General features: G+C 53.6%; 1 protein-coding gene across 1 annotated transcript in view; it reads left to right on the top strand.

The window, feature by feature from the left end:
• The first annotated feature begins 3,044 nt into the window (after positions 1–3,044).
• LOC141574140 (uncharacterized) overlaps positions 3,045–18,000 on the top strand; it is a 33,531-nt gene continuing 18,575 nt past the window's right edge. Inside the window, exons 1-4 of the mRNA XM_074347932.1 lie at positions 3,045–3,182; positions 3,391–4,227; positions 4,952–5,158; positions 5,649–5,720. Coding sequence (XP_074204033.1) covers positions 3,045–3,182; positions 3,391–4,227; positions 4,952–5,158; positions 5,649–5,720 — 1,254 coding nt within the window. The remainder of the gene's footprint in view (positions 3,183–3,390; positions 4,228–4,951; positions 5,159–5,648; positions 5,721–18,000) is intronic.

An 18,000-nucleotide genomic window follows, 5' to 3' on the forward strand; every position in this document is an offset into this window, starting at 1 on the left:
CCCGGAGCTTGAGGAAGCTGGGCATTTCTGCAGCGGCTCCCGAGGAAGAAGGTGGTCTGGGGACTGGGCTGCCGCTTGCCGTAACCTCCGCAGCCGCGGCCGGGCAGGTAAGGGGGCGCTGGTGGGGGCGTGCAGGTCGGGGAGCCGGCGGGTGGGGCCTGGGCTGCGCGTTTGAGGAGGCTCACGGGTTGAGGGTGCGTGGGTGAGGCCCCAACCGCGCGGCCAGTCAGGACCCTGAGGCGAGTGCGGGCCGCCGCCGTGGTTCGTAGTGCCCCCCCCACTCCAACGTTAATAGTCCCTGAACCCCGTTTCTTTGCTGCAGCTTCTACCCGGGTTTGGGGAAGCGAATGCAGCCCCGGGAGGTGGGAGGGCGCCTGAAGGGCCCGGGAGTACTTCCGACCGGCCCTCAGGTCATGGCCTGCTCCCGCGAGGCGGGTGCGTTGCTGTCGCGGAGCTGCGGTAGGAAGGGGGTTGCGCGTGCGAACTCCTGGATTTGTTACCGATCCCTCGCGGCCTGGGGCGGCCTCTGCTACCCCATGTTCGCGGGGTGCACGTCTGGCGGTCAGTCGGCGAGGCTTTGTTGTCAGGGTGCGGGGGCGGCGGCGGGCGGTGGCGACGGGCGGCGGCGGACGGCGGACTTCGGCGGCCGCGGGCGGCGGCGGCCGCGGGCGGCGAGCTGCGGCGGCGGCCAGCGGCGACTGCGGGCTGCGGCGGCGGGCGGCAAGCTGCGGCGGCTTGGAGGTGTGCCCCTGGGAGCCAGCCAAGTTGCTCCTATCTACCCCGTGTGTTCTGGGGGCGGCCTGTCCTGCCGCAGGTTCCCAGGACTCGGGGTATTGGGTATGGAGACCCGGCCGCAGGGGCAGCGGGATGTTCCGTCCCCGCCGCCCCGCCCGGCCCGCCGCTCCGCCGCCCGTCCCCGCTTGGCCCGCCAGGCCCCGATCGGTTCCGCTCGGCCCCACTCGCCACATCCCGTGCAGCAGGAGCCCCAGCCCGAGGGTCCGCGCTTGCGGCGGGAGAAGGAGGGCCGCGCACGCACGCATGGGCGAATGCGCCAGCGCGGACGCCAGAACTGCCCGGAGCTTGGGAAGGTGGGTGCTCCTGCAGCGGCTCCTTAGGAAGAAGGCGGTCTGGGGACTGGGCTGCCGCTGGCTGTCGCCTCCGCTGCCGCCGCCGGGCAGGTAACGGGGCGCCGGTGGGGGCGTGCAGGTCGGGGAGCCGGCGGGTGGGGCCTGGGCTGCACGTTTGGAGAGGCTCACGGGTTGAGGGTGCGTGGGTGAGGCCCCAACCGCGCGGCCAGTCAGGACCCTGAGGCGAGTGCGGGCCGCCGCCGTGGTTCGTAGTGCCCCCCCCACTCCAACGTTAATAGTCCCTGAACCCCGTTTCTTTGCTGCAGCTTCTACCCGGGTTTGGGGAAGCGAATGCAGCCCCGGGAGGTGGGAGGGCGCCTGAAGGGCCCGGGAGTACTTCCGACCGGCCCTCAGGTCATGGCCTGCTCCCGCGAGGCGGGTGCGATGCTGTCACGGGGCTGCGGTGGGATGGGGGCTGTGCGTGCGAACTCTTGGAGTTCTTACTGGTTCCCCAGCGTCCTGGGGCGTCCTCTGCTACCCCATGTTCGCGGGGTGCACGTCTGGCGGTCAGTCGGCGAGGCTTTGCTGTCAGGGTGCGAGGGCGCGGCGGGCGGTGGCGACGGGCGGCGGCGGACGGCGAGCTGCGGCGGCAGCGGGCGGCGGCGGCTGCGGGCGGCGAGCTGCGGCGGCGTGGAGAAGGTGTGCTCCTGGGAGCCAGCCAACTTGCTCCTGTCTACCCCGTGTGTTCTGCGGGCGGCCTCTCCTGCCGCAGGTTCCCAGGACTCGGTGTATTGGGTATGGAGACCCGGCCGAAGGGGCAGCGGGGTGGTCCGTCCCCGCCGCCCCGCCCGGCCCGCCGCTCCTCCGCCCGTCCCCGCTTGGCCCGCTAGGCCCCGATCGGTTCCGCTTGGCCGGACTCGCCACATCCCGGGCAGCAGGAGCCCCAGCCCGAGGGTCCGCGCTTGCGGCGGCAGGATGAGGGGCGCGCACTCACGCGCCTATACCCCGGCGCGGACTCCCGAACTGCCCAGAGCGTGGGGAAGTTGTGTGTTCCTGAGAGGCTCCCAAGGTGGAACGCGGCCTGAGGTCTGGGTGGCCGCTTGCCGCCGCCTCCGCTGCCGCCGCCGAGCGCATAAGGGGCGCTGGTGGGGGCGCGCAGGTCGGGAGCCTTCGGGTGACGCCCGGGCTGCGCAGTTGGAAGGGTAGCGGTGCGTAGGTGAGGCCCGGGACTCGAGAACCGTTAGGACTTTGAGGTGCGTCGGGGCCACCGCGTGGTTCGTGGTGCCCACTCCCCACCACTTTAGTAGTCCGGGAACGCCGCCTCTTCGTTGCCGCTTATACCCGGGGGAAAGCGCGTACCACCCAGGAGATGGGAGGGCACAGGTCGGCCAGGGAACACCCACTGGCCCTCAGGCCATGGCCTGCTCCCGCAAAGCGAGTGCGGTGCTGTCGCGGGGGTGCGGTGGGATGGGGGCTGTGTGTGCGAACTCTTGGATTTCTTACTGATTCCCCCGCGGCCTGTGGCGTTCTCTGCTACCCCATGTTCGCGTGGTGGACGTCTGGCAGTCAGTCTGCTCCTGGGAGGCGAGGCTTTGCTGTCACGGTGCAGAGGCGTTGGCCGGCTGAGGTGGCGGGCGGCGTTTAGCGGCGCCGGGCGGCGGCGCCGTGGAGAGGGTGTGCTCCTGGGAGCCAGCCAAGTTGCTCGTATCTACCCCGTGTGCTGTTCTGGGGGCGCCTATGCTGCCGCAGGTTCACAGGACTCAGGGCATTGGTTATGGAGAGCGGGCGGGAGGGGCAGCCGTGTGGTCCGGCCCCACCGCACCGCCCGACCCGCCGCCACGCCTCCCGTCTACCCTTGGCCCGCCATGCCCCGATCGGTTCCGCTGGGCCCGACTCGCCACATCCCGGGCAGCAGGGGCCCCAGCCCGAGGGTCCGCGCTTGCGTCGTGAGAAGGAGGTGCGCGCACGCACGCGCGGATGTCCCGTAGTGGACGCCGGATCGCCCCGCTGCGTGTGAAAGCTGGGCGCTCTTGCAGCGGCTCCCGAGGAAGAAGGCGTTCTGGGGACTGGGCTGCCGCTTATGTTCGCTTTGTCTGCCACCGCCGGGCAGGTAAGGTGGCGCTGGTGGGGGCGTGCAGGTCGGGGAGCCGGCGTGTGGGGCCTGGACTGCACGTTTAGAGAGGCTCATGGGTTGGCAGTGCGTGGGTGAGGCCCCAACCGCGCGGCCAGTCAGGGCCCTGAGGCGAGTGCGGGCGGCCGCCCTGGTTCGTGGTGCCCCCCTCCCCAACGTTAGTAGTCCCTGAACCCCGTTTCTTTGCTGCAGCTTTTACTCGGCTTTGGGGAAGCGAATGCGGGCCCGGGAGCACTTCCGACCGGCCCTCAGGTCATGGCCTGCTCCCGCGAGGCGTTTGCGTTGCTGTCGCGGTCTGCGGTAGGAAGGGGGTTGCGCGTGCGAACTCCTGGATTTGTTACCGATTCCTCGCGGCCTGGGGCGTCCTCTGCTACCCCATGTTCGCGGGGTGCACGACTGGCGGTCAGTCGGCTAGGCTTTGCTGTCAGGGTGCGAGGGCGCGGCGGGCGGTGGCGACGGGCGGCGGCGGACGGCGAGCTGCGGCGGCGACAGCGGGCGGCGAGCTGCGGCGGCGGCCAGCGGCGACTTCGGTCGGCGGCAGCGGGCGTCGAGCTGCCGGCGGCGGCGTTGGGCGGCGAGCTGCGGCGGCGTGGAGAAGGTGTGCTCCTGGGAGCCAGCCAACTTGCTCCTGTCTACCCCGTGTGTTCTGCGGGCGGCCTCTCCTGCCGCAGGTTCCCAGGACTCGGTGTATTGGGTATGGAGACCCGGCCGAAGGGGCAGCGGGGTGTTCCTTCCCCGCCGCAACGCCCGGCCCGCCGCTCCTCCGTCCGTCCCCGTTTGGCCCGCCAGGCCCCATTCGGTTCCGCTCGGCCCCACTCGCCACATCCCGAACAGCAGGAGCCCCAGCCTGAGGGTCCGCGCTTGCGGCGTGAGGAGGGGCACGCACGCACGCGCGGATGTCCCGTCGTGGACGCCGGATCGCCCCGCTGCGTGGGAAAGCTGGGCGCTCCTGCAGCGGCTCCCGAGGAAGAAGGCGTTCTGGGGACTGGGCTGCCGCTTATGTTCGCCTTCTCTGCCAACGCCGGGCAGGTAAGGTGGCGCTGGTGGGGGCGCGCAGGTCGGGAGCTGGCGGGTGAAGCCAGGCCTGCGCAGTTGGAGAGGGTCGCGTGTAGCGGTGCGTAGGTGAGGCCCGGGCCTCGCGACCCGTTAGGACCTTGAGGTGGGTCGGGCCACCGCGTGGTTCGTGGTGCCCACTCCCCACCACATTAGTAGTCCGGGAACGCCGCCTCTTCGTTGCCGCTTATACCTGGGGGGAAGCGGGTGCCCCCCAGGAGATGGGAGGGCACCGGACGGCCAGGGAACACCGACTGGCCCTCAGGCCATGGCCTGTTCCCGCGAGGCGGTTGCGGTGCTGTCTCGTGGATGTGGTGGTGGGATGGGGGCTGCGCGTGCGAACTCCTGGATTAGTTACCGATTCCCCCGCGGTCTGGGGCGGCCTCTGCTTCCCCATGTTCGCGGGGTGCACGTTTGGCGGTCAGTCTGCTCCTGGGAGGCGAGGTTTTGCTGTCAGGTTGCGGTGGCGGCGGTGGACGGAGGCGGGCGGCGTCGGCGTGGAGAGGGTGTGCTCCTGGGAGCCAGCCAACTTGGTCCTATCTACCCCGTGTGTTGTTCTGGGGGCGGTCTCTGCGGCCGCAGTTTCCCCGGACTCGGGGCATTGGGTATGGAGACCCGGCTGGAGGGGCAGCGGGGTGCGCTGTCCCCACAGCCCCGCCCGCCCCGCCGCCACGCAGCCCTTCCCAACTTGGCCCACCAGGCCCCGATCGGTTCCGCTCGGCCCCACTCGCCACATCCCGAGCAGCAGGAGCCCCAGCCCGAGGGTCCGCGCTTCCGGCCTGAGGAGGAGAGGCGCGCACGCACGCGCGGAAGCGCCGGCGCAGATGCCGGATCAGCCTGGAGCCTGGGGAAACTGCGTTCCTGCAGCGGCTCCCGAGGAAGAAGGCGGTCTGGGGACTGGGCCCTGGTTCGTGGTGCCCCCCTCCCTAACGTTAATAGTCCCTGAACCCTGTTTCTTCGCTGCAGCTTGTACCCGCGTTTGGGGAAGCGAATGCAGCCCCGGGAGGGAGAGGGCGCCTGACGGGCCGCGGAGCACTTCCGACCGGCCCTCAGGTCTTGGCCTGCTCCTGTGAGGCAGTGGGATGGGGGCTGCGCGTGCGATCTCCTGGATTAGTTACCGATTCCCCCGCGCCCTGGGGTGGCCTCTGCTTCCCCATGTTCGCGGGGTGCATGTTTGGCGGTCAGTCTGCTCCTGGGAGGCGAGGCTTTGCTGTCAGGGTGCTGGGGCGGTGGTGGTCTGCGTTGGCGGATGGCGGCTGTGGGCGGTGGCGGGGAGAGGGTGTGCTCCTGGGAGCTAGTCGACTTGTTCCTCTGTATCCCGTGTGCTGTTCTGGGGGCGGCCTCTGCTGCTGCAGGTTCCCAGGACACATGTCTTCATGTCAGTCTGTTCCTTGTAGGAGGATGCAGTGAGGTCAAGGGGCAGCATCAGCGGTGGGCAGGGACTTTCCCAGGACCCGGCCCTGGCCCAGGTAGCTAACTCTCTTTTCTTTTGCTTCCTGAGTTGGTGGGTGTAACGGCTTTTGCATTATAGGTTATTTCCAGATGTTGAGCCCAGGTTTCTGTGCTATACAGAAGAACCTTTTTAAAAAATCTTTTATGTGTAGTGGCTAACATTTGTAAATCTCAGACTCCCACCCGATTTCTCTTCTCACCCTCTTTCCCTGGTAACCGTAAGATTGTTTACTAAGTCTGCAAGTCTGTTTGTGTTTCGTAGGTTGAGTTCATAGTGTCTTTTGTTTTCGATTGCACATATGAGTGATACGGTATTTTTCTTTCTCTTTCTGGCTCATTTCACTTAGAATGATGATCTCTAGGTCCATCCATGTTGCTGCAAATGGCATTTTTACCTTTTCTATGGCAGAGTAGTATTCCATTGTATAAATACACTGCAGCTTTTTTATCCAGTTGTGTGTTGCTTCATTTAAGTTGCTTCCATGTGTTGGTTATTGAGTATGTAGTGGTGCCGTGAATACTGGGGTGGAGCTATCTTTTCGGATTGGAGTTCCATCTGGATATATACCCAGAAGTGAGATTGCTGGATCACAGGGTAAGTGTATTTTTAGTTTTATGGGGAATTTCCAAACTGTTCTCCCTAATGGCTACACCAAACTACATTCCCACCAGCAGTGTAAGAGGGTTCTCTTTTCTCCACACCCTCTCCAGCATTTAGATTTATGAACTTTTGAGTGATGGCCATTCTGACTGGTGTGAGCTGCTAGTTCACTGTAGTTTTGATTTGCGTTTCTCTGGTAATTAGTGATATTCAGCATTTTTTCATGTGCCTGTTGGCCATTTGTAGTCTTCATTGGAGAAATGCTTGTTTAGGTCTTCTGCCCGTGTTTTGATTGGGTTGTTTGTTTTTGTTACTAAGTTTTGTGAGCTGTTTATATATTCTGGAAATGAAGTCTTTGTCAGTTGAATCATTTACAAATATTTTCTCCCATTCTGTAGGTTTTCATTGAGTTTTGCTTATGGTTTCCTTTGCTGTGCAAAAGCTGATAAATTCAGTTTGGTCCCATTTGTGTGTTTATTTTTGCTGTTATTTTTATTGGTTGGGTAGACTGCCCTAGGAGAACATTGCTGAGATGTATGTCAGGTGATGTTTTGCCTATGTTTTCTTCTAAGAGTGTTTTGTCTTACGTTTAAGTTTTTAAGCCATTTTGAATTTGTGTGTGTGGTGTGAGGGAGTAGTCTAATTTCATTGATTTACATGCAGCTGTCCAGTTTTCCCTACACCATTTGCTGAAGAGACTGTCCTTACTCCATTGTATGTTCTGGCCTCCTTTGTCAAAGATTAATTGACCAAAAGTTTGTGGGTTTATATCTGGGCTCTCTGTGCTGTTCCATTGATCCATATGTCTGTTCTTGCTTCAATACCATGCTGTTTTGACTGTAGGCCTGTAGTGTTGTGTGCAGGCTGGGAGGGTTATTCCTCCAGCTTCATTTGTTTTTCCTTAGTAATGCTTTGGTAATTCTGGTCTTTTGTGATTCCGTGTAAGTTTTAGGATAATTTGTTGTAATTCTTTGAAAAATGTCCTGGGTAAGTTGATGGGGATCACATTAAATCTGTAGATTGGTTTGTGCAGTGTGGGCATTTTAACAATATTAATTCTTCCAATGCAAGAACATGGGATGTCTTTCCATTTCTTTAAGTCCTGTGAAATTTCCTTAGTCAGTGTTTTGTAGGTCTCCACATAGGTCTTTCACTTCTTTGGTCGGATATATTCCTAAATATTTTATTTTTTTAGATGCAGTTTTAAAAGGGGTTATTACTTTCATGTAAAGATACGCCACTCATTTCTGTATGTTGATGTTGTGTCCTGCTACCTTGCTGAATTCTTTCATTAGCTCTTAACAGTTTTTGTGCGGAGCCTTTAGGGTTTTCTGTATATAGTGTCATGTCACGTAATGATACGTAATGACAGTTTTACCTCTTCTCTTCCAACTTGGATTCCTTTTCTTTCTTTTTGTTGTCTAACTGCTGTGGCCAGCAGTTTCAATACTGTATTGACTAGAGGTGGTGAGAGTGGGCATCCCTGTCTTCTTCCAGATAGTAGTGGAAAGGCTTTCAGCTTCTCACCGTAGAGTATTATGCTGGCTGTGGGTTTCTTATAAATAGCTTTAATTATATTGATATATGTTTCCTCTGTACCCACTTTGGTAAGACCATGGGCTCAGTGCAGTCATGGGGCTGGGAGGACGGTAGCAGCAGTGGCTGCGGTGGTGGGAGGAGGGCGGCTGCCCCTTGTGAGCCAGTCATTTGCTCCTGTCTCCCCTGTGGCCTGGCCTGGAGGCAGCCTCTGCTTCCCCAGGTTCACTGGACCCATGTCTTTAGGTCAGTCTGCTCCCAGGAGGCTGCCGTGATGTGGTCACGGGGCAGGACTGTGGTGTTGGGAGTGAGGCTGCCCTATGCAAGCCCTTGGATTTACTCCCATCTCCCACGTGGCCTGGCCTGAGGGTGGCCTCGGCTGCCCCAGGTTCCGCTGTAGGTTTGTCCCGAGGCCAGCCAGCTCCCAAGAGAGGGGCGTGGTGCAGTCAGGGAGCAGGGGACAGCTGGGGGAGGGGGCCTGCCTTGTAGGAGCTGGCCTCTTTGCTCCAGTCTTCCTTCTGGCCTGGCTGGGGGGTGGCCTCTGCCACCCCAGGTCGCAGGACACACGTGTCCCAGTCTGCCTGCTCCTGGGAAGCGGGCGTGTCATAGTAGACATGGGGGGCGGGGATTCTGCCCTGGAAAATTTTGACAAGACAAATATTTTTGCCTTTACCACTGGCTAAAAGAAAAAAGAGGGAAAAATAGGAAATAAAGAATGAAAAAAATGGAAAGGAAAGAAAGAAAAGAAAGTTTTGTCATACAGATCTATTTGCAATATAAACTAGATATTTTATACTTATTATATTTCTAGTTTGTAGTTTATGTTATAAGCTAATAGTAGCAATTTACCAGAGGTAAGAGAATATGTAAATTTATTCTTGTACCTTCACATTGTGGAATAATATAAAGTGGAAAAGATAAGTCAAAGGTTGCTCTGGTGATAGGAATCAAGGTTAGTATCAATTAGTAATGTTTTTTACAAACTATAAGAAGGGAAAAAACTAAGCAATAAACTGTTTTTTTAGGCATTTATGTCATTTTTTCTCTCTCATGGCTTTTGGAACTTATACAGTATTATGTATTTACCACACGTATTTAATTTACTAAGGTCTTAAGTTGAAAAGTATTTTGATCTTTGTTCCAAGCAAGAAAGGGAATTTAGAGTCCTTCAGTTTTGATCTTCCTTTTCCTGGCTAATATATCATTATTGTTAAATATGTTATTTTACTTTTTTAATCCCAACATACTGAACATACTGTGTTTTATGTACATACATACTGTTTATTTAGATTTACCTATAAGTTTTCATTCCTGTCTGGGGTCATTGATTTTCCTGAAGCACATCTTTTAGTATGTCCTATACATGTTCAAATATAGAGATCTTCTGATGATAAACTCTTGATTATATTTATCTATAAATACTTGCCTTTTACTCTCAATGTTGAATAATTTTATAAGATACAAAATTCTAAGTTTATCAGTATTTTCCCTCATTCCTTTGTAAACGCTGTTCCAATGTCCATTAGCCTTCATTGCTGTTGAGAAGTGTGCTTTCATCTTAGAATCTGTTCCAATTTGGTGTTCTGTATTTTGTCTGTGGTTCCTGTGAACATCCTTTCTCTTTGGAATGCTGTAGTTTCACCATGTAATGACTTGTTCTGGACTTGTCCTTACCTTCTTGGGATATTTTATGTATTGCAGACTTTAGAAGCATGCCCTCCTTTTTAAATGAGTTTTAGAAATACCTGAACTGCTATCTCTTTAAATATTTTCTCTAATCTGTTGTCTAAATGTAATCCTGTCTGTGATCCCAACCAGAGAAGTTTTGTAACTTTCTTCTGTCCCACAGATCCTATCTTTTAATTCTTTAATTTTCTCAGTTTTGTCTAATCTGTGGCTTCACCCATCAATGTAACTTTCATTATAATTTTATTTTTATTTTCTGTAAGTTCGATTTTTTAATGTTTGCTTATTTCTCCTAATTACTCACTGATCTATAAGTTTGTAATTTCGTTTTGTTTTTAGACACTTTTTTTTTTTGCTTAGCCATCTTTCAGTCTACGTATTCTCACTGTAACAATTTCACCAGCTAGAAACCGTGGGAGCTTAAATGTATTTTTTATTTCTTTTATTTTGACATAGATTGTCTTTCCTTTCCCATATGTTTGTTGATAATGTATATGAGGTCAAGATCAATTTCACCCTATGGCAACCTGAAGTGTCTACATTAGTGACTGTTTTCTGCAAAAGTAGCTTGCTTCTTTTCTACTGGGAAGAGGCAGAACGTAGCTCATTTCAGGGCAACCACCACCTCTAAGGGGCTTCATTTCTGAGTCAGTCTACAGATCAGGTATTCTTCTTAGTTATTTGATAACACAACACACAAACACACACTGTCGTGGCGGGTTCCTAGGTGGCCAGGCCAGCTCTGCTGCGTGCTTGGCTCTCCAGCCGTGGGCTTCTAACATGGACACTTTTAACTCTCCCGTCCCTCTTCCCTCTGCCCCAGGGCTAATGAAGACGGTCCCTGCACCCACCTGGGCTGAGCCCAGGCCATGCACACAGCCCACCGCCTGCAGTCTATCACTCAAGTAGGCCCCCTGGCCGCTGCAAGTCTGCGTGCCCAGTACCTCTGCCCTAGGGATCCAGATCACAATCCGGGCCATCAACCACACAAGCCCACAGGCCAGTGGCGGGCAGCCCGGGTCCACCCTGACCTGCTGGCTGAGACGAGTCACAGGGCGCCGGGGTCAGGGCGCCCGGGTGGGAATTGGAACCGCCTCCAGCCCAGCCTGCAGAGCCCTGTGGCCTCGGACACTAGCTGTGCAGCCACACACTAGGCCTGCTCCCGCGTAGGCTGGTGGCAGTCACTATGGTGACCCTAACCCAGACTTCCCTGCCCCATCCACGGGGTGAGTTGTGAGGGGGTCAGCACTTGGATCGAGGGAGGAATCCCGCGGTGGGGGGGGGCAGGCTGAGGGGTATGGGGCCAGTCAGAGTGGAATTGGCTTAGCTGAGGGGTGAGGGGAACCATCTCTGGATGTTGCGGGTCCTGCAGTGAGGCATGAGGCGTGAGCTTGGGGTGTGGGGGCCATAGCGAGGTGGTGTGGGGGCGGAGACTTCCGTGTGAGGAGGAGCCTCCTCTTGGGGGTCACGTCGGAGACTGGGCCTGACCGGCGGTGTTGGGGGGCAGTAACGGGGAGGGGGAGGCGAGTAGGGGGAGTGGGGCTGGGGTTTGTGGCCTGGCCCGGGGCCGGTGGTGGTTCCGGTTGAGTGCAGTGACCTGGTCTGCGGCGGACTCGGGCATTGGGTATGGAGACCGGGCCGGAGGGGCAGCGGGGTGGGCCGTCCCCGCCCCCCCCCCGCCCCCCCCCGCTTGGCCCGCCAGGCCCCGATCGGTTCCGCTCGTCCCTACTCGCCACATCCCGAGCAGCAGGAGCCCCAGCCCGAGGGCCCGCGCTTGCGGCGGGAGGAGGAGGGGCGCGCACGCACGCGCGGATGCGCCGGCGCGGACGCCGGATCGGCCCAGTGCGTGGGAAAGCTGGGCGCTCCTGCAGCGGCTCCCGAGGAGGAAGGCGGTCTGGGGACTGGGCTGCCGCTTGCTGTCGTCTCCGCTGCTGCCGCCGGGCAGGTAAGGGGGCGCTGGTGGGGGCGTGCAAGTCCGGGAGCCAGCGGGTAGGGCCTGGGCTGCGTGGTTGGAGAGGCTGACGGGTTGGGGGTGCGTGGGTGAGGCCCCAACCGCGTGGCCAGTCAGGACCCTGAGGCGAGTTCGTGTGGCCGCCGAGGTTCGTGGTGCCCCCCTCCCCAACGTTAGTAGTCCCTGAACCCCGTTTCTTCGCTTCGTTTCTTGGTTATAGAGAAGGACACGGAGACGGTGGAGTAGAAGGACACAGAGCACATTCACATTACATCTACATGTGGAGCATATCTCACTGGAGAAAAATGGAGACTGGCAGAGAGACTCCTGCACAGCCAAGGCGCTGAAGATAGGTCCACGAGGAGTCACGAAGGGATGGAAGAGAGGTTCTCGATTTGGAACGCAGCCTCGAGGAGGGGACCCGGGACAGGGAGACACGTCATGGCCCGGAGGTCTTCCCTGGGGCGTGGGCAGCTTGAGAGCGTTAGTAATAAGAATGCTAACCAAGTTAGGGAAAAGAAGAGATGAAAACAGTTTGAAGCTTTACAGGGACCTGGAAAATATAAAAAGAGAACCCCTCACCAGAGGGCTACAGTAGCTAAAACTTAAAACACTGGAAGGGGCGAACAGGAGACTAGGTGACACCGGAGACCCCACGTGACCTGGAAGACAGAACCATGGGAATTACCCAGTCAGAACTACAAAAGGAAAAACAACTTTTTTTTTTTTAAAATTGAGAGCAGTTTAAGGAATCTATGGAACTACATCAACTGTCCTAACATTGGCATGTTCGGGCTCCCAGAAGCAGAAGAGAGAGAGAAAAATGTTGAAATCGTACTTAATGAAATTATGGCAAAAACTCAACAATCATGAAGAAAGAGAGACATTTCCAGGCGTAGGAATCACACAGTCCCTAGCAAACTGAACCCAGAGAGACCCACACCAAGACACGTCACAATTAAATTGGCAAAAGTTAAGGATAAAGAGAGAATTCTGAAGACAGAAAGAGAACAACAGAGTCACGTACAAGGAACTGCCACAAAGGTAGCAGTTGATTTTTCTGCAGAAACTCTGCAGACCAGATGGGAGAGGCATGATCTATACAAATGCTAAATGGAAAAAACCTACAACCTAGGGGATGTCACCCTGGAAGATTGTCGTTTAGACCTAAAGGAGAGACAAGAACTTCTCAGGCAAGGAAACCCTGGAGCAGTTCATCAACCCTCAGAGACATGTCAAAGGTCTTCCTGGAGGGGAACACACAGGCTATTGCAAGACGCAAGAATTTACAGCAAAGGCAAATCCCACTAAGAGGCAAATTAAAGCCTGAGGGTCATCAACTAAATAAGCAAAAGATTAAAAGATAAAATACATAAAATTAACTGTGACTGCAGTAAACAGCAGTTCACAGGAAGAAGTAAAATATAACATCAAAAAAAAAAACGGGGGTGGGTCACAGAGGAAACAAACAAAAAAAATCAGACACGTGAAAAGCTGCTCACATTCCTAATCATTAGGGAAATGTAAATCAAAACCAAAATGAGACGTCACCACGAAGACTACAAATAAGAAATATTGGTGAAGAGATGGGGTAAACGGAACCCTTGTCGCTGTTAGCAGGAGTGCAAATTGGTGCAGCCTCTGGGGAAAACAGTAAGGAAAATCCTCAGAAAAACTAAAGATAGAGCTATCACACGGTCCAGCAATTGCACTCCCGCGTATACATCCGAAGGAAACAAAAACAAGAATTTGAAAAGATACATGCACCCCAAGGTACATAACAACTGTATGAACAAGAGTCAGCATACGGAAGCAACACGAGTGTCTGTCGGCAGGAAAATGGATAAAGGTGGTACGATGTATAAACACGACGGAATAATGCTCAGCCGTGCAGAAGAATGATTTCTGCCGTTTGTGACATTGGTGGTTCTCTACAGTATGAGGCTTAGTGAAGTAAGTCAGACAAAGGCAAATGCTCTAGGATATCACTTGTATGTGGAATCTAAAAATGAATAGAAGTGAATAAATGTAACAACAGGAAAACAGACACACCGATAGACAGATCAAATTAGTGGTTACCCGTGTGGAGAGGAGAGGGGGAAGGGGCTACGTAAGGACAGGGAATTAAGAAATACCAACTACTATGTATAAAATACATAGGCTACTAGGACTATTGCACAGCACAGGGAGTATAGTCAGTGCTTCTAATAACTTCAACTGGAATGTAGTCTCTAAAAGTATTGAATCACCATTTTGTATGTTGTCCACCTGAAACTAATATAACATTGTCAATGAAGTGTATTTAACTTAAATGTATGTATATACACAAATTCATATCAAAATAAGAAACCATCTTCACATTCCACCCACCACACTGGGGATCAATCATGCTTCTCTGTGGGGCGTGACTCCGAGACATTGGGCCAAGAAGAGGACTCAGGTTACGAAAATGGACGTGGCTCCTGCCCCGAGACACACGAGGTCTTGGGACGCTGGTCCAGACTGCGTTCTTTCTCTGAAACTACCTTACGTTACAGAAGGCTCATTTGCTGTCCATGAGGCCTTTTCCACATCAGACAATGACTGAGCCCTGTGTGAACCCAAGGCCTTCCAGGCCGCTGTCCGTGGTCCTGACTCAGACTAGCCGGCTGTTTCAGCTACTGTCCATGGTTCTGCTTCTGCTGCTCTGCACGGGGTAATGATATTTTTAGATTAAACAGACTTTGCCCTTTTAGGGTAGTTTTAGGCTAACAGATATGTTGAGCAGAAAGTCCACAGGGTCCCACAAATTCCAGTGCCCCACACATACGCCCAGTTTCACCTATTATGAATATCTTGCTCCAGTGTGCTACATTTGTCAGAAATGATGACCCAGGTTAATACCTTATGATTAACTGAAGTCCATAGGCAACACCATGGCTCACTATTATCTGCACAATTCTATGAGTTTTGACAAATGCATGATGCCATTTGCATCCAGAGGCCCCGAGGCTGCTGTCCATGGAACTGCCTTGATCAGGTACACTGTTCAGGCTGCTGCCCATCGGTCCACCATTTCAGTAACACAAAGTACAACTTCACTGCCTTGAAGACCCTCTGTACCTCACCTCCTCATTTCCCACCCCTCCCACACAAACTCCTGGCAGCCACTCATCTCATTGTCTCCATAGATGAGCTCCTTCAAATACCGTGTAGTAGGAATCTCACAGAGAGTATAACCTCCTCTGGTTGGCTCCTTTCACTAAGCGATGCGCATTTTCATTTCCCCATGTCCTTTTGTGGCTCAATGGCTCATTTCTTCTTCTTTTTTAATGGTCATTTCTTACTTTGGGGGACTATGGGAGGGTAATTCATTTTTCTGAATGGAGATACTGGGGATTGAACCAAGGACCTCATGCATGCTAAGCACACGCTCTATCATTGATCAATACTCTCCCCCCATTTCTTCTGCTATTAACATCTTTTTTAAACAGCTTTATTGAGATGCAATTGATACACAAAATAAATGCATATATTTAAGGTACATCTGAGTTTGCACATATGCAGACACCTGTGAAACCATCATTAATGTCAAGGTAGTAAATATATCCATTCCTCTAAAAGTTTCCTTGTGCTTTGGGTTTATTGGGATGGGGGGAGGAGCACATGTCTGTGAAGAACATTTATCACGAAATCTACTCTCTTAACGAATATCTGGGTGCATAATGCAGTGTTGTAAACTGTAGGCACAACGTTACACACAGAGCCTCGGAATAGAACTCATTTTGCATAACTGAAAATTTATACCTATTGAATCACAGCAGAATCAAAGAATATCGCCACAAAAAATCAATGAAGCACAAAAGAAAGAAGCAAGAAGGAATAGAGGAACAATTTAACTACAAGACAGACAGAGAACTATTAAAAACAACAGTGATAATAGGCCTTTCCCTGCCACAATTCCCTTAAATGTAAATGGATTAAATTATCAGAGCAAAAGATATAGAGTGGCTGAGTGGATGACAAGCAAGGTCCAAATCTGTGCCATCACAAGGGACTCACTTTAGGTTTAAGGACACATGTAAGCTGGTCATGAAGGGATGGAAAAAGGTACTCCATGAAAAAGGCAAACGAAAGGAAGCAAGGATGGGTACACTTGGACAAAATAGACTTGAAGGTAAAAACAGTCATAAGAGACCCAGAAGGACGCTATACAATGATGAAAAAATCAATTCTTCACAAACGGCTTCGTCCTTTTTATTCTGAAATCCTATTCCACTGTCTGGATGCATCCACTCACCTACTGAGGGACATCCTGTGCACATCCACGTTTGAATTAAGCTATGAATAAAGCATCTGTAGACATTTATAAACCATAAACATCGCTGCACAGATTTGGGGTGGACATGAGTTTTCAGCCCATTTGAACAGGTGAGTGTCTAGGAATGCAGTTGCTGGGTTGTATGGCAAGATTAGGTTTAGATTTTGGAGAAACTGCCGAGCTCTCCTGCAGATGGGCTTTTCCGTTTTGCACCCACCCGCAGCGGAGGAGGCCTCCTGCTGCCCCACACCCTCACCAGCGCTGGGAGGTGCCGGGTTTCGTTGTTGCTTCTGGACGTCTACCGTTCTAACAGATGCGTGGTGGTCTTACTCGTTTTCAGTTACAGTCTCCAACGACGTAGGATGTGGAGGAAACTTGTGCTTCCTTCTCTGCATCTGTGAGTCTTCTTAGGTGAGAGGTCTGTCCAGGGCTTTTAGTCATTTTTAACTGGGTTGTTTGTTTCCTTGTTGCTGACTTTTAACAGTTCTCTGCATATTTCGGACACGAGTCCTTTATCAGATATGAGGTTTGCAAATGTGTGATTCTCCCGGTCTCTGGCCTGCCTTTCATTCTCTTGACAGTGTCTTCCACAGGCAGGCATTTTCCACTTCAGTTAAGTTCCACTAACTATGTTTCCTTTTCACAAAGTGCGCTTTTTGATTGTACCTACAAACTCACTGCCAAAATCATCCCTCCAGTTGGTGCTCCTGACCGGCTGATCTACACGTGCCCAGGAAGAAGGCCTGTCAGAGACTGCCCGAGGGTGGAGCAGTGAGGCGGGTGGCTCCCACAGTCTGAGGGAGGTACAGAGCGCCCCACCTGCGGAGAGGCTGGGGCCAGCCTCCCGGAGCTCATTCCAGAGGGAACCACAGGCCGTGGGCTGTCGGGATCATCTGAGCTGACCATGCCAAGCCTCCCGTTCAGGATGACAGCCCACACCAGCCACTGGGGTAGGCACTGCAGGGAGAGGCTGCCCCCACCTGAGCCTCTTCAGTGCCTCTAGAACATTCTGTCACGTGGAGTCAGATGGAGCCGAGTTCCCATGGTGCTGTAAAGTGGACTTGGGGGTGAAGTGTCACAAGACCCCTGGGTTGCTGTGCAGCCCACACCTCTAGGGATGACTGTGGTGAACATGGAAGGTACTGGTCCCAGGCTCCTGAGAGAAGCCAGCCCACGGGGGACACGTCCTGTGGCGAACACGTCCTGTGGCGCACTGTGCAGGGCTGGGAGCCTGAAGGATTCCACCTACCTGGCTCAGACACCCCCACTCTGCCCAAAAGGCCAGGACAGCCTGAAGCTGTTCTGGGATCCAAGGGTGGTGACTGAGGCCTGGAAGCTGGGTCAGAACACACCACTTTTTCTTCTGTTGCCAAAAGAAATGGGAGGTTCAGAGCAGTAATGCTTGTCCAGGGCATCCAGGGGGTTAGGGGAGTAAGCTGCAGGCGTGGCATCTGGTTCAAGGAAATGTCTCAAGCTACGCGAGGGGCCCTTCAGTTAGGGACAGCTGGGCCTCTGTGTCTGTGGGAGATTGAACCCAGGGCTCCCTCAGACACCAAAACCCGCTGATGCTCAAGCCTCTTCTGTCAAGCGGTGTAGTGTGTGCACGTACATCCTCCAGGCACGTTCTCCAGTAAGGGTTACTCCTCCCTAGGCTACTTATGACCCCTAATGCAACGTCAGTGCGATGTGAATAGTTGCCAGTGTGTGGCCAATTCCAGTTGCTTTAGGGAATATTCTGGGATTTTGGGGGGGGGGGTTACATATTTTTAACTCACGGATGGATGCTTGGATGCGGATATGGCAGAGTCGGATGGCCAAATGCACTCATTTTTATTAGCACAAGATATCAGCCTTTGAAAAGGTTTCTGTTCTTTTTTTAAAAAAAAAAATTTTTATTGAGTTATAGTCATTTAACAATGTTGTGCCAAATTCCAGGGTACAGCACAGTTTTCCAGTTATACACGAACATACATATATTCATTGTCACATTTTTTTTCACTGTGAGCCACCACAAGATCTTGTATATATTTCCCTGTGCTACACAGTATAGTCTTGTTTATCTAGTCTACATATGCCTGTCAGTGTCTCCAGATTTTGAAATCACACTCTGTCCCTTCCCACCCCCTCCCCACTGGCAACCACAAGTTTGTATTCTATGTCGATGAGTCTGTTTCTGTTTTGTATTTATGTTCTTTTATTTTTAGATTCCATGTATGAGTGATC

This window comes from Camelus bactrianus, chromosome 20 (assembly GCF_048773025.1).
Source record: "Camelus bactrianus isolate YW-2024 breed Bactrian camel chromosome 20, ASM4877302v1, whole genome shotgun sequence".
NCBI classification, from domain to species: Eukaryota; Metazoa; Chordata; class Mammalia; order Artiodactyla; family Camelidae; genus Camelus; species Camelus bactrianus.